Source organism: Protopterus annectens, chromosome 13.part0 (assembly GCF_019279795.1).
Source record: "Protopterus annectens isolate FY-2018-M chromosome 13.part0, PAN1.0, whole genome shotgun sequence".
In the NCBI taxonomy this organism is placed as follows: domain Eukaryota; kingdom Metazoa; phylum Chordata; order Ceratodontiformes; family Protopteridae; genus Protopterus; species Protopterus annectens.
This window is the reverse complement of record NC_056747.1, coordinates 1,099,908,664-1,099,935,185: the sequence shown is the minus strand read 5'-3', so window position 1 is coordinate 1,099,935,185 and position 26,522 is coordinate 1,099,908,664. Positions and strand designations below refer to the sequence as shown.

Here is a 26,522-nt window from a genome sequence, read left to right as displayed (position 1 = left end):
TGTTTTACAGTATTTCCTTTGATTTTAAACTCTAAAGTTACTGTGTTGATTGACTGATTATTCATTATTAAATATATTTAAACATATCTCTATGGCTGATATTTGTTAGACATATTTAAGCTCTTAGAGTACTGGCCACTCCTAAATAGCCTTGCAAGTCTTGGTCAGACTACCATTTGGATAATAGTAACATTATACAGTAGGATTGGACACCCTTTGTAAGGGCCTTACAGTAGCTGATAAGTAGGGGTTGGTGGAAGTGGAAACTATCTTATAGTCTGGGCAGAAGGGGGCATAGCTAGTAAACCTGTGCCAGCCTTCCCCAGGTGTGTGTGTGCGTTTGTATATAAATCAAATCTGAAAGAGTGTGCGTGTGCCAGCTACTTGGGCAGGGACACACATCACTGGTTGGACAAAGATGGTGCTGGAGGTCTTGGCCTGGCCCCTCAGCTGAGATCTTAACCCTATAGCTGTGTCAGTGGGGAGTCTTATTGGGGATCTGGAGAAAGAGGGAGAAACCAGCCACAGACCGACTGTGGTCTCTGTGTGCTCTTAAGGGAAATTACACTTTTCTCTGTGTGTACTTGTCATCCTCCCAGTGTGTACGTTCTCTAGCTGTTGCCAGTGGTGAGGATTAGGGCTCCTTGATTACAGGGCCAGTGCTGGGGCATCACATTGACATGGACTGATAAAATACGGACAACTGCATGGCTAGTATCCATTGTAAAATCCTCATGCAGAACCTGGCTAATGGTACTAAGGTTGCCGCTGCCATTGATTCTAGAGCCTGAAAAACCAAACAGGCAGAAATTTTGGTACTGCAGATTATCTTCCTGACCTGTGTTCTTAAGGTCTGAACTGTTAGAGGAGGTAGTGAAGCGATAATTGATTTTGTGTTGAACAATGCCCTATAAACTCCAACTTATGAGCAGGTTCCAAATGAGACTTTCCATAATATGTGGTTATTCACAGATGAGAACAAGTCTGGAGAAGGTCTCTTGCCTATATTACTTGATGCCAGTCAGGGTGGTAATCAGCCAATCTACGTATGGAAACACATGGAATTCTTGCTGTCTCAAGTGAGCTGCCACTACTGTCATGCATTTGATGAACACTCAGGGGGAGCTGTGGTGAGACCAAAAGGCAGAACTCAATTATTAATAACAGTCATCCAGCTGGAAGCACAAGTACCTTCTGGACTGACTTTTCACCTTTATGTGATAGTACACATCAATGGCCAACCCCCGGTGCATAGTAGTTGTAGGTGCTACACTAAAAGGATATGGGGTAAAAAAAAGGAGTCATCTGAGTAACAAGCTATGGCCACAGCAAAATCACCCATCTGAGGCTGAGGCAAGCTGCTAGCGTGCTGTGGTGGCAAGCATGGTTTCCTTACCTTTTTCTTTTTTGTGGCTAGAAGGACTGACTGTGGGACCATTACTTTGCTTCATGGTCAAGCTGAAAATGGTGCCTCTTTCCCAGGGGAAAACAAGTAGCAAAAACCATAAAAATTATAAGTCTTTAAAAGTCCCTTTTTTAACATACTAAAAAGCACTTTAAAATATGTTACCAGTCCCCACAAGTAAAATAACTAATTTCTCTGCAGAAAAAAATGTTTTTCAATTAAACAAATTTTCTCGGCAAGAAAGACTGGGATAATGTGTCGACTGGCTGTTTTTATACCACTGATGTCCTGACGTCAGTCCTAGAGTGACAGCAACCGACGCAGAAATACTAAGCCTCTGGTATTCGGGCCGACTGAGGGCTAGCCCTGACAGGATAACCCAAGTGTGATGACTGCAACAGTGAAACACGAAGAACATCCAGCAATGTCTTGGCCAAAAGGGAGTTATCAGTAGCATTTTTGGCAGGACCTCCTTTACCTTTTGAATTACCTGGTGGTGAAGGAATTGAGGAAAGGCATAAACAGACTTGTCCAGTTTATTGAGAATCTCTCTACTGTCCAGACCCTTGTAGTCCGTGTTTTGTTCACTGACTTATGTGCTTTCTGAAGAAGCAAAAGAAAACCTACTTCTACTGCACCCCACCTGTGGAATAAATACAGAAACATACCCTTGTTCAACAACCATCTGTGAAGGGTCTACCGCTATTCTTTTCAACCAGTCTGCCAAAATGTTCTCTTGATCTTAAAGGATGTAAGGTGTCCAGAGGGTTACCACTTGATACCTGTGCTAAGTACCATGTCTCCAAGAACAGCCTGCGTAATGTGTGTGTGTGTTCTCCCTCTCCTTGTTAATGAACCATGTTATTACTGTATTGTGAAGATATGTAGGATCGCTGGCTGCCAGATATTCTTAAAGACCATTACAGTTAAAAGTAGTACTATCATCTAATTGGAACTGATGTGCTTTCTCCTTCTTTGTTTCTGACTCAAGGCTCTTGGATCCTAAAATACCTTGAGTAGAACTCCACCAGATAGAATCCCTGGTTGGTGCCACAGTAAACCCCTTGACAGGATCCGTGGGTATCACCAGATGGATCAGCAAATCAACTGTTATATAGATACAGGTATCCATATCCCTGTAAAAATGGTCAGAATCCCTGAAAGCAAGGGATTGGGAATCTGGCTCCAAAGAGGCATTGGTAAATACATCCTTCAAGGCTTCAAACACTACCACCCATTGATTTTTGGCTCTGGTAAACCCAGAACCTCTACATAAGTTTTCCAGGAATCAGAATAAGCCTTATATTGATGTCTGAAGGAATCCATTTATTATACTAAGGTTCTCTCCAAGCAAAAAATATTTAGATGAGGATAGGACAGGAGGAGGACAGCTGGTGCACACAGGTCAGTTCCTCACCCTGCAGTTAGAACAGTTCTCTAAGGTGCAATGTTTTTTCTCCTTTTCAGGCCAATGGCTGCTCTGATGAAGACTGCAGGTTTTTGAGGTAAAGTATCAAGTCTTGAGTTAGCTTCATCTGGTCTTGAGACTTGGATGCCTTGTCCCTGCTTTTTCGGAGTGATGGATGCCTTGAGGTCTATAGTTGTAGACAGGGGCTGATCACATCTGGTTTCTGTTTCTTTTAGTTGTGGATGCCCTTGCATACCAGACCAGAGGGAATACAATCCTTTCCCTCAATTACAAAGATAAAGGAAATGAAAACAGATACCCACAGAAAGGCACCTGGACTTGACTGCAGCTTTTTTTCAGCTTTTGAAGATGTGCCACAGACTTCTGTCCAAGTAGGTGTCAAAGTTGGAGATGGCTAAAGTACCTCATCAGACCCACTTCCCTCCAGCTTGTGTTGGTCCTCAGATCATGGACAGGTCATCAAGCTTGACATTTTTTTTCTTAAAGCAGGGAGTATATGGACAACTTGTCTGACATGATGCCCAAGGCAAGATGCACAGCATTTGCTTGGTTTAGATAGTCCTGCAGAGTTTTGGCTCTTGGCTTAATGATCTACTGATTCAACCTAGTACATTGGGGATAGGAGGCAATGTTGTTCTCTGTCCCTAAGCATAACAAACTCCAAGTCTCCATGTGGAATTTGCTTTCTACATGTAATGCAATTAACTTTAGGAATTGACATATACATGCTTGACATATTTCACCATAGCTACAACCAAGCACAAATATACCTATACACAGAGACACAGACAGACAACACACCCACGCAATTTTCTTCCCCAAAGGGGGTTCTTAAACATACTCTAGAAGTTAGGCTGAAATGATGCTTAGTTCCTCTAAAATCACAAATGTTGATGTCCAGGTGGGAAGGTGCTTGCCTAGCATGGAGGAGGAAGGGTGAAGAACCTGTAAAAATTGAGCCAGAACTCAGACCTTCCGTGACAGAAGTAGCAATTACTACCTCTCCTGCAACAGTGAACAAACAATACATCAGTGTGTATGAGACAACTGATGTGTGATGGGAATGGGAAGATTTCAGGCAGCCTAAAACCCACATCAGTCCTAGTGGATCCTGAAAAAGGATCTCCTAACAGACTACGTGCTTTCTACAAAATGAAAGTATATGCAAATGTCACAGTATCAGTTAATCTCGTAGAAGTGATGGCTAGCCACAGCAAAATGGCATTAAATTCATACCGCTAAACCGGCAGGCATTAAAAATACATAAAAAAGTCAATAAAAAGTAGTTATATCCACCCAAACATCTGGATATCTAATCAGCATAAAACTGGAATACCAAACAACCAACTTTTCCTGTTTCCAGCAGGAATGCAGGAAACTATTCAGAAAGACATTTAAAAAACAGTGACCCAAAAATTATAGAAAAATGTAAGCACATTATCAGAGTGTGTAAAATCTGTAAACTTTAACAGAGACTCTCAAAATTCTGCCATGCAATGCCATTTATTTCTGCTTTTGAAAAAGGGAGATTTAAGGGGTTCCTATCACGTAGTCGAACTTTTACAAGTTCGAACCACATATGGTCGAGACCATGCGTTCGAATTTGTAAAAGTTAGAGTGTTTGAATGGAAATCTCCATAAGGGGAAGTTTCCATTCACTTCAATGTGGTGCGATCTCGGAGTTGGTATATTTAAGTAGCGGGGGTTGTGGGGGGTCCAGGGAGGCTTGCCCCCTGCTTACAAGTTATTGTTTTGTCCGTTGTGCAGTTATTTTTTTTTTTTACATAGCCGAACTTCCATTACTTCGAACATAATGGTTTGACCATTAGATGTTCGGAGTTACAGAACTTCGACTTATATAGACCTGACTTAAGTTGTGTGTCCTCTTTCTTTAAATTACTGGTGCCACTGGTATGTTGGCAGTGTAGCGTGGTGTTCTGTGTACTAGTCAGCTTCAAAATTCATGTGTTATAGGGGAGGATTCAGAAAATTGTGTGAAAATAGGGAAAGACCTCCAAAATTAAATTATGTGGCAAATTAGGCCTGAAAACTTGATATATTCCTCCAAAACAGGGACAGCTGAAAGGTCTGATTACATTCAGTTTCAACATGTTACTACAAGCACATTTCCTTTCTGGAAGGGGAAGACAGATTCCTAGCCAAAACTCAAAACAGACTTTTGCAACAGTTGTTGTCTCTTTCGGCTTTTCCCGGTTAGGGGTCGCCACAGCGGAACTCCGGTCCGCTAATGATTGGCAGTAGATTTTTACGTACCGACTTGCCAGGCCTGATGCACAACCTTCAACGAAGGTACGCGTGTAGGACAATTCTTTAAAGTAGGCTTAAATGAATAGAGCTTTACAAAATTAAAAATAAAATAAATGGAATGTCACTCACAGAAAAACTGAAGTGGCAAGTCCCCAAAATCACATAATACCACACCACTTAATTCTGACAGTCTTCTATGTGGTGGTGGTGGTCCAAACACATACTTCTGCAATGGAGTTTTGTTTTGGCTGTTTTTGAATTAAAAAAGGCCTTTCTGTAAGAATTTGACAACTACGTGATGCATAAACTACCTTTGTTTCCACTCACAAAGAACTGTACGACCCACGTTGCAATAGGTGCTATGTCCACTTTACTTTGACTGCGACTGTAGTGTGCACTGAAATGCAAGACAGGGATAGGGAGGCAGTTATCTGACTACAAGAATGAAAAGAATGGTGTTGTGGGGCATTTAAATAAAGGAGAAATTAAGACGCCTATCTATTTTTTGCATGCATGAAGCTCGTGTGACTATGAAGTGTCCATTAAGTATAACCTCCACTTCCAATCATCCTTAAAAAGGGTCTCGGATGAATCTGCCCAACAAAATGAAACCTTCACAATGGGTGTCAACAACACAATATGAGGGACTGTTTCTTCAAGACTCATGCAACTGCCTTAACCTTGAAGCATGATATATTAAGTAAACGACACAAGAGGATTACCCTCCACCTTGAATGGAGGTTGTAGGAGATTTGCCCTTTCACAAACAGCAATACTTATTTTACTGACTGTTTTTGATTTAATGGTCCCTCAAATAAATGCACATTATCCCCAAAAGTGCCAGGGATATGGAGTGCACCCTCAGTTAATGTGACTGTGACAGATAAAACCATTCAAAGACAGAATAATTATTTCAGTATACATAAATACACCGACAACGGATGGGCCATAGTGCTCTCTGGTAGCAGAGGTGATGAATATTGTTATGCAATAAAGTCACACAGAAAATGGGTGAGAAATGCATGATTTTCAAAAAGTCCCATATTTCCACATCAGATGTGGACAGAAACAGTATCAGCCAAATCCAACAAGCAACTGTCTTGTCTGCATGTTGTGAATGCCTACACAGTACAGCGTTTATACCGTGGTGATAGTGCCAATGCACTGCAATCCCAGCTATAGCAAAATATTTTTTTTCAGCTTCTCCGTAGTAAACATCTTCCATTGTGCCAGCAATTTCAAATGAGAATTAGCATGTCTACTGAGCTCACTGCTGCAGCCCTAACAAAGCTTCAGAGCTTTAAAAGCTTACATAAAACATTTCGGAAAGGTTATGCTTACATTTGAGCAACAAGAACAGTACAAGGCATACACCACTTTGTCACAATCACTTTAAAGAGGGAGAAAAGTGTAGAGACTGCATGTGTCACTACATGAAGACACTGAGAATCTACAGCTCGTCTGATCAGTCTAGACCCGTTTGAAATTCTATTAATGTGTTTACATTTTAACCTTTGCAGGCTGTAGAGGGCCAAGAGTTGCAAACATTTACAATTAGCTTACTTTTTATTAAACAACTTCACATACTGAATCAACACTTTGCACACTAAGGTGACCTTCAAGTATAACTTCATGAGTATTCCTATTGCGACTGTAGCATGTGACAAGCAAAAGAAAAAAAAAAAAGAAAAGTTGTGCAAAATCTTACCATAACCATAGATGTCGTCCTCTTCCATGTTGCAGTATTCTCACATGTGAGATCCCTCCCCTCAGGTGACCCAAATGTCTGGCTCGTATACAAAAACTTAGCTTGGCTGCTGTAAGGTGTGTGGGACGTCACACGCAGGGGCCACAACACGTCCGCATGCAGAGACCTCAGAACTGAATGCCCAGTCGGACAATAGTCTAAGATCAGTTGAAAAACATGCCATCCAGATAAGGAAAAAGGTCATACAGGGAGTGGGAGGGAGGGATAGGAATACTGCATCATGGAAGAGAAAGATCTATGGTTATGGTAAGATTTCACACAACTATTTCATGTCCTTCTATAATTATGTTGCAGTATTCTCACATGTGGGAAAGTACCAAAGCTCAACCTCTGATGTGTGTGGAGGAAGAAGTTGCAGTCTCCAAGAATCCATGGAGGATGGCTTTAGCGAATCCTGGCCTAGCTCTGGAGATGCAATCCGATTTACAGTGTTTAGTGAAGTGTGGACTGAGGACCATGTTGCTGCCTCAAGGATGGTGGCTGCATCTAGACCTTTAAGGAAAGCCACTGAGGAGGTCACTGGTCTGGTAGAGTAGGCTTTCATGGCATATGGTAACTGTATTCCATGGAAGGAGTAGCAGAAAGAGATAAGGTTTGGATATCCAAGAAGATATAGTTTTTTTGGATACCACTTTCCCCAGGGCCCTGGGATGGGGAAGGACACAAAAAGCTGGTTGGACTTTCTGATGTCCTTATCTTATCCAGATAGAACTTTTAGTTATGTACTCACCATAACTTCAGATGTTTGGGATCCATCTCGCCTACATTCTGACTGATGGGTTCGGAGCCGATCCCTCGGCTCCGACTCGGCACGCTTATGCCAAAGAGCGAAGTCTCTTATTGGCTGAGCTTACTATATCCCAGGATGCACCACTACCAGTCCCCCAGATCTAGTTTGTCCGCATACATGCACGCCCTGCTTATATAACATCGTCAGATGAAACAAGATAAAACAGTAGAACTCAAAACCGTTCAATCTCTTCTGATCTCCAAGGCAGGGGGAAGGAGGGTGGGTATTAGGAATGTAGCGAGATGGATCCCAAACATCTGAAGTTATGGTGAGTACATAACTAAAAGATGTTATGTGATCCTATCTCGCCTACATTCTGACTGATGGGACAGCGTCCCTAGCACCTGAATCCTGGGTGGCTCACTGGAAAACACTCCTGAGTACCGTGGAACCAAATGATGCTCGCCCTTTAGATGCCACATCCAATTTATAGTGGGAAATGAAAGTGTGCGGATTTGACCAAGTAGCCGCAGCACAAATCTCCGATATAGCAAGTTTGGAATGAAAAGCTATAGAAGTTGCCATAGCTCTGGTAGAGTGAGCTTTGATAGATGTTGTAAGTTGCTTATTCGAAGAATAAGCCTGAGTTATACAATCTCTAATCCATTTGGAGATAGTAGCTTTTGTAATGGTTTTACCCAATTTATTGTCTGAGAAGGACACAAACAATTGGTCTGACTTACTTAAATTGCAGAGTCCTGTCTAAATAGAAGCGCAATTGCCTGTGAACATCCAATTTATGGAGAGTGTATTCTGCATCATTGGAGAATTTTGGGAAGAAAACTGGTAGCGCTAGAGATTGTTGAAGACAGAGATTAGAACAGACCTTTGGGACAAAGGATGGATTAGGCCTAAGTGATACTCTATCCTTGTGGAAAATCAAGTACGGTGGTTTAATAGATAGGGCTTGAAGCTCTGAGACTCTTCTTGCAGAAGTAATTGCAACTAAGAAGGCAGTTTTCCAAGACAGATATTTTAACTCACATGTAGCAGCCGGTTCGAAAGGGGGAGATGTTAATGCACGAAGCACCAAATCAAGATCCCACGGAGGCGCAGGATGAAAAACTGGGGGTCTTAACAGGCCCGCACCTTTAATAAAAGTCTTGCATAATCTGCTGCTCATCAATGGAGGATCCATAGATTCGTGGAATTTAGAGATAGCCGCCAGTTGTACTTTAATAGTAGAGACAGAAGATCCTTGATTAAACAGGGATGTTAAAAATTTCAAAACTTCCGGGATCGGAGCAGTGATAGGGTCTAAGCCCCTGAGTTGAGCCCAGATAGCAAACCTCTTCCACTTACTGAGGTACAATTTGTTAGTGGTGGGTTTGTGGGCTGAAGATAAAATGTGAATAACTTCCGGGTCTAATGTGTGACTTCTGACTAAAGTCGGAAGTGGAGGAGCCAGGCTGTCAACTTCAAGGAGTAGGGACTGATGCTGTCGTCCCGACTGATGGATTAGCAGATCCGGAGTTAGATCTAACGCCAAGGATCGTCCACCGCATGTTTCTTCAGGTAGGAAACCATACCTGACGAGGCCAGTATGGAGCAATCAGTATCCTTGTGGACCCCAATTGAGAAGCTTTTGAATGACTTTGGAGAGAAGTGGTATCGGAGGAAAGGCATAAAGTAGCCCTGTTGGCCAAGGTTGTGCTAGAGCATCCATAGCTGCTTCCCTTGATGTGGAGTCAAGGAGAAGAACCTTTGCACTTCGTGTTTAGTGGTGTTGCAAATAGATCGCAGCACGGCGTCCCCATCTCCTGAAAACCTGAGCTGCTACTGTTTCGTTTAGGGACCACTCGTGAGGAGAGAGAATTGTCCTGCTCAATTTGTCTGCCAATATATTTGATTTCCCGGAATGTGGGTCGCTACCAAGAAGCGGTTGGTAGCTACAGCCCATTCCCACACCCTCATGGCCTCTCTGCAAAGGGGGTAAGATCTGGTCCCTCCTTGTTTGTTCAGATACCAGACCACCGACATGTTGTCTGTGTGGATGGCGATGATGCCCTGAGGAAGAAACTTGTGTAAGGCCTGTAGGGATAGAAGTACAGCCCTCATCTCCAACACATTGATGTGGAGAAGAGCTTCGTCTGGAAGCCAGGAGCCCTGAACTAACCTGCCCAAACAATGCCCCCCCCCCACCCTATCTGGGAGGCATCTGTCGTCAGGGTAACCACTGGAGAGGGAATAACAAAGGGGCTTCCTTGATTTAGATTGGATGTCTGAAGCCACCAGCGAAGGTCCCGTTTGCATGTTTCCGTAATCATGATGTGATGATTGAGGGGAAGGTCCTGAAAGGACCATTGAGTTGACAATAGCCACTGAAGAATCCTCATGTGCAATCTTGCCAGAGGAACTAAAAGAACCGTGGCAGACATTGAACCTAAAACTTGTAGGACCATCCTGGCTGGGGCTTTGGATCTTGAAATCAGAGCTCGAACTTGGCCCTGTAAAGTTTGGATCCTTTCGGTAGGAAGAAAAAGGCCCATCAATTTTGAGTCTATCTGTGCTGCTATGAACCTTATGCGCTGAGAGGGCAGCAAGACAGACTTTGACCAATTGAATGTAATCCCCAGGGAAGCACCCAGGGAGATAGTGGCTTTGAGGTTGTCCATTAGTAGATGCCTGGTGGTGGCAGTCAGGAGCCAGTCGTCCAGATAGGGAAACACTTGGAATCCGAGACTCCTCAGGTGAGCAGTCACTACTGCCAAACACTTGGTGAACACCCTGGGGGCTGTGGTGAGACCAAAGGGCAGTGCACAAAATTGGAAATGACTGACTCCCAGGCTGAAGCGCAGATACCTCCTGGACGCCTGATGAATCGGTATGTGATAATAGGCGTCCTTGAGGTCTATGGAGCACATCCAAACCTCCTTCTCCAACAATGGGAGAATGGATTGTAACGTGACCATTCGGAATTTGGATTTCGTGACGGATTGGTTCAGTTTGCTGAGATCCAATATTGGTCTCAGGTCCCCTGTCTTTTTTGGCACTAAAAAGAACCTTGAGTAATTTCCGGATCTGATCTGGTCTGTGGGGACCGGTTGGATGACTCCTTTTTCTAGCAGCTTTAAAGCTTCTGCGGCTGCAATTTCCCTTTGACTGGGTGGTGGGTCCGGGATTTTTTTGGACGGTGGGGGTGAGCATGTGAATGGGATGGTGTAACCTCCGGCAATGATCCGAAGCACCCATCTGTCCTGAGTGATTGACTCCCAGGCTTTTAGGTGCTTGGCAAAACGGCACCCGACTGGCTCCGGAGCAGCACAGCCGGGCAATCCCTCATGATGTGTGGGAGGCTGAAGAGCCACGAAAGGACTCGCGGTCTCCAGAATTGCGGGCCCTCTGCCGCCTCTGGGACGGCGTCTCCCAGAAAAATTTCCCGTCCTCTGCCTCTGGAAGGGGAATCTTCCTGCTGTTGAGGAAAAACTTACGTGATTTTCGAACCACATCTTCCCTCCTTTGGCCTTGGGATAAGGCCGAAAGGGAGTGGAATAACGGGCACCTACGGCAGATAAAGTTTTTCCCTCTTGCTCACAGCGGTAAGGGTGTCTTTAACCTTGGGTCCAAACAAAGAGAACCCATCAAAGGGAGCGCCGTGAAGGAAGACTTGAAGGCCTCCAAGAACTGACACAAGCGGAGCCAGGCTTGTCTCCGTGAGCCACGCCTGTGCCTGCCGCTCTACCCGCCTTCGCGCATCTGAAATGAGCCTCATGGACGAGTTAGAAATTGACGTAAGGATAGCCAACTGAGAGCTAACCGACTGGGCTAGCTGCTCAGGTAGGTTACCCGAGAGGGAATCTGACAGCTCCTTGACCAGATCCCTCTGAAGCCTGGTAAAATGTGCCAAATAATTCAGAGACCTTAAAGTAAAGGCCGCTGAAGTCAGGGTGCGCTTCCCGTACCTGTCCATGCTCCTAGACTCCTTATTAGGAGGATGGACGGACGTTGAAGCCTCTGCCACGTCCTGTTGTGTAGCAGATGCCACCACCATGGCATCTACAGCCACGCCTTTAGTGAGGAACTCCTTCTCGGGTGGAGCAGATAAAAATTTATTAGGGCGAGAAGGGACTGGTTCCACGGTTCCACGGTATCTGGGTGTTCCCACGCCCTTCGACAAACTAAATCCAGGAGCTCGTCGAAGGGCGGAGACACCCAAGAGGCGGAGGGCTGAGCCCCAAAGGCCTTGAGGAGCACTGACTCATCAGCAGAGGGGGGTTTGGATATCCAGCCGCCTCGTTGTTTGAGGATCTCTAAGATGTCTGCAAATGAGACATCATCCGAGGACGACTTCGGGGACCCCTCCGCATCATCAAGATCAGTGTCTGATGTAATAGACTCGGGGGAGTCCACGTGCTTCCTCTTGCACGATCTCTTCCTTGGGGGTTCCTCCGAAGAACCCTCAGGAGGAGGGGAACCCCCAATGGGGGTAACCTCAGGCCCAGGGGCTCCGCTGCCTACAGACAGGGGAACTGCCAAAGACCCAGTCTCCACGCCCAGGGAAGGTGCCGGTAAAGCCGGAGAGATGGTCAAGACTTGGCCAAGGCACTCCTCATAGCTCTGAAAGCCAGACCCCCAGAATCCTGGGAGTGTCCAGTCTCCGGAGCCATGATAGCAGACGGCAATCCCGCAGCCGAAGCACCGAGAGGGAGGCTCGGAACCGAAAGCATAGGTCCCGAAACATCACCCCCGGGTCCAGCTGAAGAAGTCCGTGTACCAAACTCGGACCCGAAGGCCCAGGTTGGAGTAAGGGTCGGAGCCGACGCTAAAATCTCCACCGGCTCCAACAGCATCTGCTCCGACGGAGCCAAGCGGTCGGAGGAGGAACAGCCATGGGATGGGCATGGGCTATCAGCTCCGAAGCCAACTGGGTCGGAGCCAATACAAATTTTTGAAAGACTGGGGACTGGAACAGTCTTTGGAGCACCCTGTCTATATCCGAATCCGACATCCTCGAGGACTTAGAGGATACTGAACGGGTTCGAGATGGCCTCTCCAACGGCCCCAAAGGACTAGGGGACCGCCCGAGGCGACTCGATGATTATCGGCGCCGAAGGAATACCACACTAGTTTCCATCGGTGCCGAGGAGGACTTCGGCGAGGAGGAAGTGTCTGAGCGGGAACCCTAGTCGGCTCCGAGACCAGTGGAGCCGAAGGTGACCCGCCTCTCGATGCCCCAGCCATCGGCTCCAAGCCCGAGGAGTCGAGACTGGTGGCATCGAGGCAGACCGTTCGCCCTCGGCCCAAGTCCTTGGAGCCGAAGGAGAAGCCTGCCTATATGTCTTTTGGCGGCCGGATCCGACGGACTGGTCGGAGCCGACGCCTTCTTCTTTTTGGTTGGAGAAGGAGAGGATGCTAGAGCTTCTTCGAAGGAGGGTTTGATTAAGCCTTTAAGAATAAGTTTATTCTTCCTCTCCTGGAGGACCCTTGAGGAAAAAGCATGACACACGCTGCATGACTCCTGTAAATGTTTTGCACCCAAACAATAAACACAGAGAGAGTGGTCATCTGTGATTGACATTTTAAAATTACATTTGGTGCATTTTTTGAAGCCCGAAGGCCTAGGATTCTGAGACATTATAGCAAAGAAACAGTAATCCCTGACAGAAAAAACCAACACTATCCACTAGATTTTCTGATCAAATGACACTACCTAAAAATCGGTTACAGCTGCCGATTAGGTAAACAATCTGTAACAACTAAGTAAAGGGTACTTTGAAACCCTCTAAGGTTTAAGGGGGGTTGACTGACCGGGAAGGCCCTAAGATGAAGGAGGCCTGAAATCAAATCAACGCCCAATCACACTACAAAGTTCTCACAAAACTCCAAACACACCACAAAGTGAAGAATAGCCGTTAAAACAGCTTTTTATGACAAGAACAGCAAAATTCTGACAGAAAAAAGTTAGTAAATAAATACTACTCAGCTCAGCCAGCTCGAGACCACGTCTTCGCAAGATAGCGGCAAACGAGATCTGGGGGACTGGTAGTGGTGCATCCTGGGATATAGTAAGCTCAGCCAATAAGAGACTTCGCTCTTTGGCATAAGCGTGCCGAGTCGGAGCCGAGGGATCGGCTCCGAACCCATCAGTCAGAATGTAGGCGAGATAGGATCACATAACATCCTAAGTTGCCTATGAATATCTAGGGAATGGAGCATATTCTCGCTGTCATTCTGTGGTGAAGGAAAGAACGTAGGTAGATGGATAGATTGTTTGAAGAAGTTTACTTATTTTAGTAAACAAAAGCACTTACAATATTATTTTTTGCCTCCAGTGTGTTTTTTCTCCTTTTGGTTTTATTATTTAGATGGATAGATTGGTTAAGGGAAAATTTGTTGACCAATTGGGCATAAAGGAGGGGTTAGTGTGCACAGACACACTATCCTTATGGAAAATTAGGTAAGGAGAGATGGCCATGATCACCTGCAAATCTGAGACTCTTCTGGCTCAAGTCAGGGCTACTAGCAGAACAGTTTTCTAGGTACACATTTTTAACGTGGCTAAAGGTGCTGGTTCAAAGGGGGTAGTAGTAAGTTTCTCCTGAAGGAAATTCAAGTCCCAAGGAGGACGAGGTTGATGTGAAGGACCACCTTGAGAAAAAGCTTCACCTCTAATCTAGATAACAAGGGAGGATCAAGAGGTAAACAGGCTGAGATAGCAGACAATTGGACTTTCACTGAAGAGTATGAAAGTTCAGACTTTAGGAGCACACACACACAGGACAAAACTTGAAGTATATCCGCTTGAAAGGGGTCTAGTTGCCTTTTAAGACATTGAGTTGAGAACCCTTTCCATTTGGATAAACAGGATCTCCTAGTAATAGGTTTCCTGGCTTTTGAAGGACAAATAGCACGTCCTCCGAGTAAAGGTGTCTAAAAGGGATCAGAAGTTCATCACCCACAGGGTAAGACTGTTTGCAGGTGTGAGTGTATGAGTGATCCCTTGGTGTTGTGTGATGAGGTCAACCTTGTGAGGCAACTTGTGGTGATTGCCCTTAGCTAGTGACAACAGAAGGGGAACCAGTGCTGCCCTAGCCAACAGGGGGTCACCAGCACGATTTCTTGTTTGCCCTGCTGAATTTTTAGCAGGACCTTCTGTATTAGGGGGAAGGGTAGGAAAACATACAAGAACATCCCCTTCCATGAAAATGAGAAGGATCCACTCTCCAAGCTTGTGGGGAGGGGTACCTTGAGCAGAACAGCTGTAGTTTTCTGTTCTGAGGGAGGCAAACAGATCTATTTGTGGAGTCCCCACTGGTATCCTATGTCCAGGAAGACATCTCTGTGCAACATTCATTTTATTTTGAGACAATGATCTGCTGAGGGCATCCGCCCGATTCTTGTTCTGTGAAGGGATGTACACTGCCTGTAGGGTTATACTGGAGTGAGTAGCCAACTCCCATGCTTGTATGGCTAGTCTGCGGAGTAAGAAAGATCTGGTCCTGCCCTGCTGGTTGATGTACCACAGGACTGTGGTGTTGTCTGTGAAGATTTTGAGGGGACCTGCATATATGAGGGGAAGGAATGCCTTCAGGGCTAGGAGAACAGCAGTCATTTCCCGGATACTGATGTGTTTTTTCCAGAGTTGGGGCTCCACTGACCCTGCACCTCGAGTCCATTCATAGTGGCCCCCCATCCCAGATCTGATACATCTATGTACATCTGCTGATATAGAGGGAACGGCTGTAATGGGAGTCCTGGATTCAGGTGGATTTGCTGAATCCACTACCTTATTTCCTTCTCCAGGCAGGGAAGGAAGGGCACCTGAAAGTCTACGGGGAGTGAGTGCCGGGACCAAACATTCTTCACGTACAACTGGAACTTCCTCATGTGTAGCCTGGCAAGGGTCAACATGGGAAGAGTGGCTGCCATGAAAACCAGGAGGTGAAGAAATTCCCTGGCTGAAATGCAGCTGACTAGGAGTAGATCCTGAAAATAGCTGGTCAGAGAACTGACCTTTTTTGGTGGGAGGAAGGTCTTCATCAGGTCTGTCCATATTCTGCAACCCAAGAAAATTTGGTCCCGGGAAGGAGTAAGGGTGGACTTGAGTAGGTTGACAGTGAATCCCAGGCTTCCTAGGAGTGAAATTATGCATGTGAGATGTCTTTGTAAGGTACTTTCTTCCTCTGCCTGAATGACGAGGTTGTCCAAGTATGGGAAGATTTGCATCCCCTTTGTTCTGCGAAAGGCTACTGCTGGGGCTAGGCACTTTGTAAATACCCTTGGTGCTGTGGATAAACCAAAGGGCAAGGCAGTAAACTGATAATGCGAGGATGGCCCAGCAAAATGCAAGAATTTGCTAAAGTGTGGGTGGATAGGGATGTGAAAATGTCTCTTTCAGGTCTAAGGTGGCCATAAAGGCACTGGGTGTCAAAAGTGGAAGAAGGTTTGTAGGGACAGCATGTGGAAAGTAGGTACCTGGAGAAAGGGATTTAAAAGGGACAGGTCCAGGATGGGTCTCCATGGGCCATCCTTTTTTGGAACTAAGAAGAGCCTGGAATGGAAGCATTTACCTTTTTTGTCCAGGGGGATCCCTCTCTACTGTACCTTGTTGGAGCAAATCCTGAATGGCCTGAGGGTATGAGGTGAATGTTTTTTTTTGGAGGGAGGGGAATACCTTTTGGAGAAGGCTTTGCCTGCCAAGTCATGAAATATCCTCCTTCCACCACTGAAAGAACCCAGTTGTCTGAGATGATTTGATGCCACAAGGGAAGACAGTGAGAGGCGTGGGCAAAAAGGGGAAGATGAGAAGGGGTGTCTAGCCAGTCATACATTGTTAGATCGGTCAGGAAAGGGCTGCCTTGGAGTAGTGTGAGGGGAGCCAGTCCTGGAGGAAGGAGGCTTCCTGGTACTTTTTCTTGGTTTAGAGGGGGGGGGGGGGCTAGAGGCCTTTCTAACAAAATTTGGCTTGGCTGGGTAGTTCCTATGAAACATAGGGACTGGGGAGACAAAGAGATGCTTGAGATCCCACAGCTTTTTGCTTTTCTCTTGTAGATTTAAAAAAAAACTCTAACTGCTTTCCAAAAAGGAACTTGTTGTCAAGAGAGGCATCCATGACTTTGTTTTTAAAATCATCTGGCAGGAGCTGTAGCCTGAGCCAGGAGTACCTGTGCAGAACTGAGGCTGATGCTGCAGATCTAGCTGATGTTTCAGCAGTATCGTAGCTGCATTTAATGGAATGTTTGGATACTTGGGCAGCCAAAGAGAGCTTAGAGACAACCTAAGGTTTATTTGGAGAGTCTGGCATTGAGAAGAGCAGTGTTGAGGCCTGGCAGACTAGGTCTAGAGCATACTTACCCATATTGGTTTGGTAACTGATGGCTCTAAAAGCCAAGGTTGAAGTGTAAATCTCTTTCCCAATCTGTCCATCACCTTACTGTCTTTATCTGATGGCAGTAGGGAAGAAAGAAATTGCCTGCACTGTTTGCCTGCTGAGACAGCAATCTCCACGTCTGCCATAGGAGGTTTAATGAGAAATTTAAAGTAATCAGGAACTTTGTAGAACCTGTTGGGTCTCTGAGGCAGGTGGTTTAGATTGAGGGTTCTGGGAGGCAGAGGCAAAGGAGTCCAAGTATGCTGGAATTACAGGAGGGATAGCAGAGGATGAGGGAGACTCCATCTGCAGAAGCTCGAAATATCTCTTATGCGCTTCTGTCTTCTGGGTGGTAACCCACTTGAAATATTTCCTCATTCTGGAGACGGTCTCCCCAAAGGTAATGTCCTCAGGTGGAGAGCAGTATTCCAAGGGGGAAGCTAGCTGTGTGGCATACGAAAGGGACTTGGATTAGGAGGAAGAGTCTTCCTCTTCAGTATGAGGTAGTGGCACAGGTCCAGCAAAAGCAGGCCTAGGGCTCAAGGAAGGAAGGGCAGCAGATCGAGAAGCCGTAGACCTTAGGGCCAAAACAGCCTGAAATAGGGACTGGGAGAATGCCTGCCAGTTGGGCACAACTTCTGTTGGGGAAGACATATGCTTAGTCTTTTGCTTCCTTTTAAGGGAAGGAGTTTTGAGAGTTGGAGTAGGCCTAGTATCAGACATAAGGCCAGGGATAGAAGCTCCTTCCTCGTAGGCAGACGGTAATACTGCCCATTCAGGCGAATCTGCCCCCACCCCATCATTGGAGAATGACATCACAGGTAACTCTGCGGACATCCAGGCCATAGAAGCAAGGGTGTCTTCCGATGCCAGACCTAATGAACATTCCTCAACCCCTGGACTGGAAGCTGGCGGGACATCTGTACTCGGAGGCATAACCTCAGGCCTAACCACCTTGGCCTTTTTAGCAGTTGAGACGTGACAGCTGGTTCAGGATCCATACTGAGGGCCAAGCACTTCAAATGCTGGTTTTCGACGAAGAGCTTAAGGGCTGCGAGACGGTTGCACAGTGTTTTAGAGACACACGACTGGCAGATGGGACACACTTTGTAATTGTGGGACGGACCTAAGAAAAACAAGCAGATGTTGTGGCGGTCTTTGTGCAGACTTTAATGACCGCACTTGCATTTTCCCTTCCTATATGACACAGACGGAATCAGCTAAATAAAAGCTAGATAGCAACCTAAGCTTTAGCCAAAAGCAGAAAACGATTCCCCAAAAGGGTACATATCTTTGTTGAAGTCAGGAGAACATAGCTGAACGAGCAAGCGGACGTTTGACTGTGGCAGAGACGTTCTGAGGTCTGTGCGGACACCACATTTATGGCCCACGGTTTACGGTCCCTGCATGTAGCATACCACGTACCTTACAACAGCCAAGCTAAGCTTTTGTATAGGAGCCGGATGTTCGGTTCGTACAGAGGATCCCACATGCGAGAACACTAACATAAGAACAGAAGGACATCTATCGTGACAGCGGCTTGTTCATCTTCAACAAAAGAAATACAACTAAATCTAGTTGTCAAAACTTAGCATACACCACCACTACTTACCTGCTAGAATAGCTTTATGTGCTTGAAATTCTTGGCCAGCCACACAAAGAGAACAATCTGTAAACCGTGAATTCTCCCATAATCCCCCAAGTTCATCAGCCAGTCGACATTCTGGTACCTTTACCATATTCATGGTATTTTGACCAGAGATGTTTACAGAGTCTTGGACTACACTCACCTGAAGGTATAAAGATTTGTAAATCAGTACTTCCAGTAAAAACTATCAACAGGCTACAGTGTGTAGTGCAGTGACAGAAAAATGTTTGCCTTTAATAATAAAGGTTGAGCTATGTAACTGACACAAACGTATACATAACAGTGTACAGCAGCACATTTTCCACCGAAGTGTAGAACAGAAGACTAACAGTTTTTCTCAAAAATACATAGCTGATGACATGACACAGGTTGCTGTAGTACAGAGAGTTGAGACTACTGTGCCTTCAGAACCCTGACTGCCACACCAAACCTCAATATGCTACACTGAGATTGAAAAACTATAATGAATGATATTTCAACACTAGTTTAGGACAACTGCAACTTTCACAAAAAACAACCAAGTGTACTAACGAATAAAGGCATTTAGGGCACTTCACAATACAAAGGCATAAATGCTGCAGAAATTGTGGCACAAAAAATTTGTAGCTTTCAATTAGTGACAGCATATTACCATATACTACAAAGATTTTTTTGTGCCATTAATTTAACAGTTTACTTAAAACAGCAAATCTGCAAATATCTCAAGACTTTCAAATAATTTCTGTAATGGAATACAATGCATTTTTTTCTGCAACACAGGAAAATGCAAGAAGCTGCCACGTTCTTGGTTAACAGAACAGTAAAACACAAATGCTAAATTTAGTTACTTAAAACAGAAAATACCTTGCTCATATAGTTGCATTTAACTTCAAATTACAGGGTAACTTTTGATGGAAGGTCTGAAGGCACGTGAAACTAATGCGGTATCATAGTTCATTGTAAAACAGTCAAACTATTAATATGGTGGGAAAAAAATCAGATACACAGCATTTGCGCTACTCAGTTTGAAATCAACCACAAAAATTTACTGCTGCAATGACTTTTGACTACCTCATTTTAAACAGGAAAGCATGCTGATTAGTACTGTTTCACATTTAAGGCACAGGATAAAATATCCTTGAATTCCTTTAATTCAGCAATGATCCAAGGTCCAAAACACATGTGAAAATAAATAAGAAAAACTTATGGAAAAAATTAACCTAGATTTTGAATATACATTCTTAGTACTTGTACTTTGGAGACAGAGGAGATAAAATGTTCTCAATCTTTAGCTGCATCTTCAGAAACTCTAGACCATTTTCTAAGGAGCGCTCGTAAGACCTAAAGAACCACATGCAAAAGGCGGAGAAAGGCCTGGATAACAGACAATAATTTTTCTGACAGAGATGAAGACTTTTTGGGAGAGTTGTGGATTGTTATATTATCCGTGGGATTCGGATTCTATAAGTCGTGTTAGTATGCAAGTAGAAGCATGTGCCTTAAGTTCCTCAAGCCTCAAACCTTGGAACCTTTGGAGTAGAGGATTTAGCATGCCTCTTTCTTGTCTATGAATCCTTATGTTTCAACAATTTTTCAGAGGCTTTCCTTGGCATGGCCACTTCTGGATCAGGTGACAGGAGGCCTTTTAAAATAAACTTTTTTTCTCCTGTTCACCAAAGCTCTAGGGTCCAAACACTGCACAAATTTCTCAACTAACAGACATATGCAGCACCTGCAAACAAACACATGGGTTGTGAAGATCTTGAGATGGAATTTTACAGCTGTAGACTGTGCACTTCTTAAAGCTAGTTTGCTTCTCCACTGTTGACTCAGGAAACAAATACAGCACACCACAAACTCAAAGCATCAACTACTACATCTAAATGCCAATAAACAGTAAATATAACAGAAATCCATCTATCTAGCTATACACTTAACTATGAAATGACACATTTACTGAATATTACACTAGTGGAAAAAATATTTTCCCAACAAGTCACCACAAATGAAAAGTGCAATGGTGGGAAGAACCACTAAAGGAAATGGGCTAATAAGAACAAAAAATGCAGAAAGAGAAGATAACATTTAACTCTACTCCTGTCGGTAAGAAAATCAACTACTACTAAAGGTTAATGGCTAAACAGACTAATACTTCTACAGAAAAAATGAGGTGAAGCACTCAAGTGATCACAACCTTTCACTAAGGCAGCAAGTAAGACATTGGGTAACTAAGGGGAGGGTCATTCATTATGGGAGGAAAAATCTCTTAAAAGGGCTTGAAGTTGGAGTACTGATACTGTCAAGTCAGACTCAAGAAGTGGCCTGAGGACCCACATCAGATTGGACAGACTTAATGAAGAGGATTTAAAGTTAAGTACTTACCATAATGCTAAAGCAATGTTGTCTTCCGTCCATCTCAGCCTGTGGGTTATCAGATTCAACTTGACCAGAGGCTGGTATTTCAAACTCCTGGCTTCAAAGTTCCAACTTGCCTCCCATGATGCTCTGTGTTCCTCAACTCTCCTTAGATTACGGCTGCCCCTCCCATACTTGATCTCTACAGAACGGGTTACCTAAGCAATCATAAGACCAGGACCAAGTGGGTCCAAAAACAAGACTTCTGGTAAGTTCGCGGGGTCCACAAAGTAAGTACAGTTTTGTACCTACCATAAATGTAGATGTTCGAGTGCTAATACAGCTGCAGTCATAACAGATGGGTTTTCCTGCCGTCAGGCGGGTCCTCGGTCGGCCGAATTCCAAAGTCTAGGTCCGGCGTCGGATGTCGTTGCTTCTTCCCTGACGTCAGTGCGACAGGGGTATAAAAGAACCAGCAGACGCCATTTTCTTCAGTTTTTCTTGCCCCAGATGTCAGGTGCCCCCAGAAGGAAGGCAAAACATAAATTTATGTAATAATGCAATGCAATAAAATCAAAAAACAGTAGTTGCAAGCAAATACACCATAAAAGAATACCCCAATCATGTTGTATGAGGAGGTGTTAGCAATTAGGCCTGTCCCAAGAGGGGAAGGAGGGAGGGAAACCTGGACTGCAGCTGTATTAGCACTCTAACATCTACATTTATGGTAGGTACAAAACTATACTATGTTCATCGTGCATACAGCTGCATTCATAACAGATGGGTAGAATCCCAAAGCTAAAGAAGGGGTAGTAGGCACTAAGTGGAACTAGGAGGAGCCAGGATGCCCTGCAAGACTGCAGTGGCAAAGCCCGCTCTAGATTTGGAGTATAATGGTAGGTGATAGAGCTTGGACAAAGTATGTACAGAACTCCAAGTGGCTGCTTCCAAAATATCTTTGGTAGGAACCCCCCTGAGGAAAGCTGCAGAGGTAGCTATGGCCCTTGTGGAGTGAGATCTGATGCCTGTAGGTACAGTTTTACCATGAAAAGAGTAACAAAAGTGAATGCAGTGGGCTATCCATTTTGAGATTGTCTGTTTGGAAATAGGCTTCCCTTGAGCACCTGTAGCATATGACACAAAGAGTTGCTCTGATTTTCTGTAAGGCTTTGTTCTGTCCAAATAATAACAGAGCTGTCTGTGAATGTCCAAGGAATGTAGTAGTCTCTCCCCTTTGTTTTGTGGATTAGGGTAAAAGGTAGGTAAAGTGGATAGCCTGATTCAAGGCTACCCTGGATACTACCTTTGGCATAAAAGAAGGGTTGGTTCGTAACGAAACTCTGTCCTGATGGAAAAATGATGAAAGGCTGTACAGCCATGAGGGCTTGTAGTTCCGAAACCCTGCGTGCTGAGGTGATAGCCAGAAGGAAGGCTATTTTCCATGACAAATATTGCAGTTCTGTTGAAGCAGCTGGCTCAAAAGGAGGCAGGGTCAGTTTTTCTAGAATGAAATTGAGGTCCCAAGCAGGTACTGGTTGCTTCCTTGGGGGTTTTATATTCTTAGCCCCTCTGAGGAACTGTCTTAAGAGAGGGTGAGAGAATAAAGGAGGATCAGTGTTGTATTCTGCAGAAATGGCTGAGGCATGGATTTTGATGGAGGAGAATGAAAGTCCACTGCTTAGCATCTCAGCTAGGTACTGTAATATTTGAGGTAAATTCAGTATTTCAGGATTCTGACCCTTTTTCTGATTCCAGGCACAAAACCGTTTTCATTTTGTGGAGTAGGCTTTTCTAGTAGAAGGCCTTCTGGCCTCCAAAATGACATCCTGCACCTCCTTGGAGAGTAGGGTCTGTTGTGAATTTAAGAAATCCTCCATGCGGCTAGATTGAGTGTTTTCAGCTGACTGTGAAGAGTTTTGAAGTTGTGCTGAGTCAGTAGAAGAGGCATTAGAGGCAGGATCCATGGTGGGGAATGCGTCAGGCTCCTCAGGAGTGGGTACCAGTGTTGTCTTGGCCAGTCTGGAGCAATGAGAATCATCTTTGGTCTGTCTGCTCTGGCTTTTAATAGAACTTTGGGCAGCAGAGGAAGTGGTGGAAAGGCATAAACTGTCATTGTTGTCCAACTGAAAGAGTGCCGTCCACTTTCCAGGCCTGTGGATGAAAGGTCCTTGAGCAGAATTTTGTCAATTGGTAATTTCTGTGGGTGGCAGAGAGATCTATGTCTGGCCTTCCCCATGCTTGAATTATCTTTGTAAAAACTTGAGGATGCAAATTCCATTCGTGTGGATCTGTCATATTTCTGCTTAGGTTGTCTGCCAGCATGTTTTCCTTGCCTGGCAGGAACTGTGCTTGAAGTTGGATTTGTAATTCCAGAGCCATGTTCCAAAGAGACATGGCTAGCCTGCATAGGGGGTATGAACGGGTTTGTCCCTGTTTATGTACCACATCACTGTGGTGGTGTCTGTCCTTATCAATAGCTGGCCTGGATGCAGTAGGTCTTTGAAAGCCATAATAGCATTTATTACTGCTAGCATTTCCTTTTGATTGAAGTGTAGGTGCTTTTCTTTTTGGGACCATTTGCCCTGAATGCACCGATCTGTCATATGCACCCCCCAGGCGTAGTCCAAGGCTTCTGTTGTGATGACTTGATTTGCTTGAGGCTTGCAGAATGGGAGACCTGTGTTTCTTTGGCATGCTTGAGCCCACCACAGAAATTCCTTTTGAAGACATGGAATCAGTGGTATAACTGTTTCCAAACTGTGGCTGTGTTGAGACCATAAGTTTTTTAGGTACCATTGAAGTTTCCTCATATGCAGCTTTGCACATGGGATTAGCAGGATGCAAGATGCCATGAATCCCAGAGCCTGCAGGATTTTCCTTGCAGTCAGCCTGGTGAAGGTTGCCAGTTTTCTGAAGTAATGAGTTAGCTGCCCTCGTTTCTCTGGTGTGAGGTAGGCCATCTGGGTGTTTGTATTCAAGCTGGCACCCAGGAAAATTATTGTTTGAGAGGGTATTAGTCTTGATTTCTTTTTGCTGACTGTGTATCCCAGAGAATTCAACAACATTATTACAAACGCCAGGTGTTTCAGAAGTATGTGTTTGCTGTCCGCTTGGATCAGGCAGTCGTCCAAATATGGGTACATTTGTATTCCTTGAAGTCTGCAGAAGGCAATTACTGATGCCAGGCATTTCGTGAACACTCTGGGTGCAGTAGATAAGCCAAAGGGCAATGCAGAGAATTGATAATGGGTTGAACCTGCAAGAAATCTGAGGTATCTTCCGCAATCTTGTCTGACTGGGACATGCAGGTATGCCTCCTTGAGGTCCAATGTTACCAGCCAAGACTCCTTGCCCAGCATGGGAAGAAGCTGCTGTAATGTGAGCATCTTGAATTTTGGTACGAGTAAATATGTGTTTAGGATGGATAGGTCCAAAATAGTTCTCCAATCTTTGCCCTTCCTTGGTACCAGGAATAGTCTGGAATAAAAACCTTGACCCTGTTCTTGTGCAGGTACCTCCTGAATAGCTTTCATGTCCATGAGATCTGAAATTTGTTTTTGTGCCTCTGCCCTTTGATTGTGTGGCAGGTTTGGCATGTCTCTCATTTTTGGAAGGGTGTGAAAGTGGAATCTGTAGCCTCTGTCTATAATGTCCAGGATCCATTAGTCTTTTGTGACAATATGCCAATTTTTTGAAAATAACGCCAGTTTTCCGCCTAAAGGTGCTGCCAATTGAGCCTTGCTTGGCATGCAAAGGGGAAAGTCATTGGTTCTGCTTTCTGAATGGCTGTGAACTATCCTCACCACCTCTTGGTGTAGGTGCTTGCCATTGTCTGCCTCTAAATGATCATTGAGATTGCCCTCTACCCCTCGGGCGCCTGTATCTACCTCTTTGAGGTCTGTCCGTGGCTGGAAAGGACCAATTTTTTTGAAGGTCAATTTCTACTGAAACGTGGAGGTTGTACCTGTAGAAAATCTTTCACTGTTTGCATTGATTTTGCCTTTTCCTCCACTTTCTTTAATACCTCCTCAGCTTTAACACCAAACAATACATATTTTTGAAGAGGTGCATCTAGTAGTTTAGCTTTGACATGATCTGGTAAGGTTTGCTCTTTGAGCCAAGCATGTCTACGTATGACTGATCCTGTAACAGCAGCTCTACATGAGGCCTCTAAAGCATCAAAACCACATTGCAAGGTATGTTTACCCACTTGCTCTGCACTATGCAACAAATCCTGCAACTCCTTCAAGTCTGGTTGTTCAGGTTGTGACATTTTGCTTTTCAACTGAGATAACAAAAACTGTTGATACTTTAACATATGGAACTGACAGTTTAATGCCCTCATGGTTAAGGTGGCCGAGGTGTATACCTTTTTCCCCACCTTTCTAAAGCTCTGGAATCTCTCTCTGAAGGTAATGGATTTTTGGCAGTGGAGGCCTTAATTCCCTTGGGACCCTGTGAAATAGTTTCTGGGTCAGCCGCATGGCTTTTGTATAGGAATTGGTGTGAATCAGGAACCCGGTAATACCGGTCAGGCTTGACTGGAGCTGGAGGTAAAGAATCTGGGTTAAGGCTGGCCTCTGAAAACACATCATCTAGTATGTCTAAGACAGGAGGGATAGCCAGAGGCCTGTGCTGAGGGAGCAAGAGGAAATCCCTGAGCCTTTTCTTGGAGTCTGAGTAATCTTGGCCTTCCCAGTGGAAGTGTTCCCTCAAGGTATGCAAGGTTTCCCCAAAAGAGTAGTCCTCAGGGGGGGAGACAGAGGGAATGGACTCCTCTGCATCAGAATCTTCAAAAGGGGTGTATAAATGTTCCTGGTCTTCAGAATGTTCTGAAGTAATGGAGGCCTGATCCGAGGAAGGGTATTCTTCCTCCACTCTGGGCCTTTTGTTCGAGGGGGGTTGAGAACCCCTGATAAGAGTAATCAAATCCTCAGCCATTTTGAGCATCTGCTTTTTAGGCATGGGCCCTGAGAGGGGCCCTGTGGAGCTTGTCTCTTAGAATGCATGGCTGCTTTAGATTTAGTGAAAGCCTTAATGGAAAAAGAAGGCTGCCTGAAGACACCTTGAGAGGTGGCAGGCCTGTCTAAACTCTGAGTTTCCCCACCAAGAGTGGCTTCGGTATCTGTGGTCGGAGTGTGGGCCGAAGAGCCTGCGACCTCGGGCACAGAAGACACCGCTAATGAAGTGTCATCGGTAGTCAGGGGCTGCGTAGGCACCTCGCTGAGAACCGGAGCACCAGTAGTCGGCTTTAGCATGGTGTCGGTAGAAGTCGCAGACCTCGTATATCGGTCCTTATCTTTGCGTCTTTTACTCAAAACTGGAGTCAGATTATCCGACGAAACAATGTAATTAAACTTTTTGCCAAAATAGTGTTGGGCGAACTCCGCCCGACGCTTAATAGTGTGTCTGTTGAATGTAGCACAAAAACGACAGGCCGAGACGTCGTGGTCTGGGCCTAAGCAAGGAATGCAGAGGGAATGGAAATCCTTATGCGGTATTTGCTTCCCACATGAAATGCAATTATTAACTTTGTCTGACATCGGTCTGAGGCAAGAAAAGTTTCCCTA

The 26,522-nt window shown here is 44.9% G+C and overlaps 1 protein-coding gene across 4 annotated transcripts in view; it reads right to left on the bottom strand.

Annotated features, from left to right (window-relative positions):
* Positions 1 to 26,522, bottom strand: part of LOC122788129 (speckle-type POZ protein) — a 1,772,079-nt gene that overhangs the window by 360,346 nt on the left and 1,385,211 nt on the right. For all 4 annotated transcript variants that reach the window (XM_044055071.1, XM_044055069.1, XM_044055068.1 and 1 more), the window contains one exon: positions 18,583 to 18,760. In XM_044055071.1, the coding sequence (XP_043911006.1) occupies positions 18,583 to 18,760 (178 nt within the window). The remainder of the gene's footprint in view (positions 1 to 18,582; positions 18,761 to 26,522) is intronic.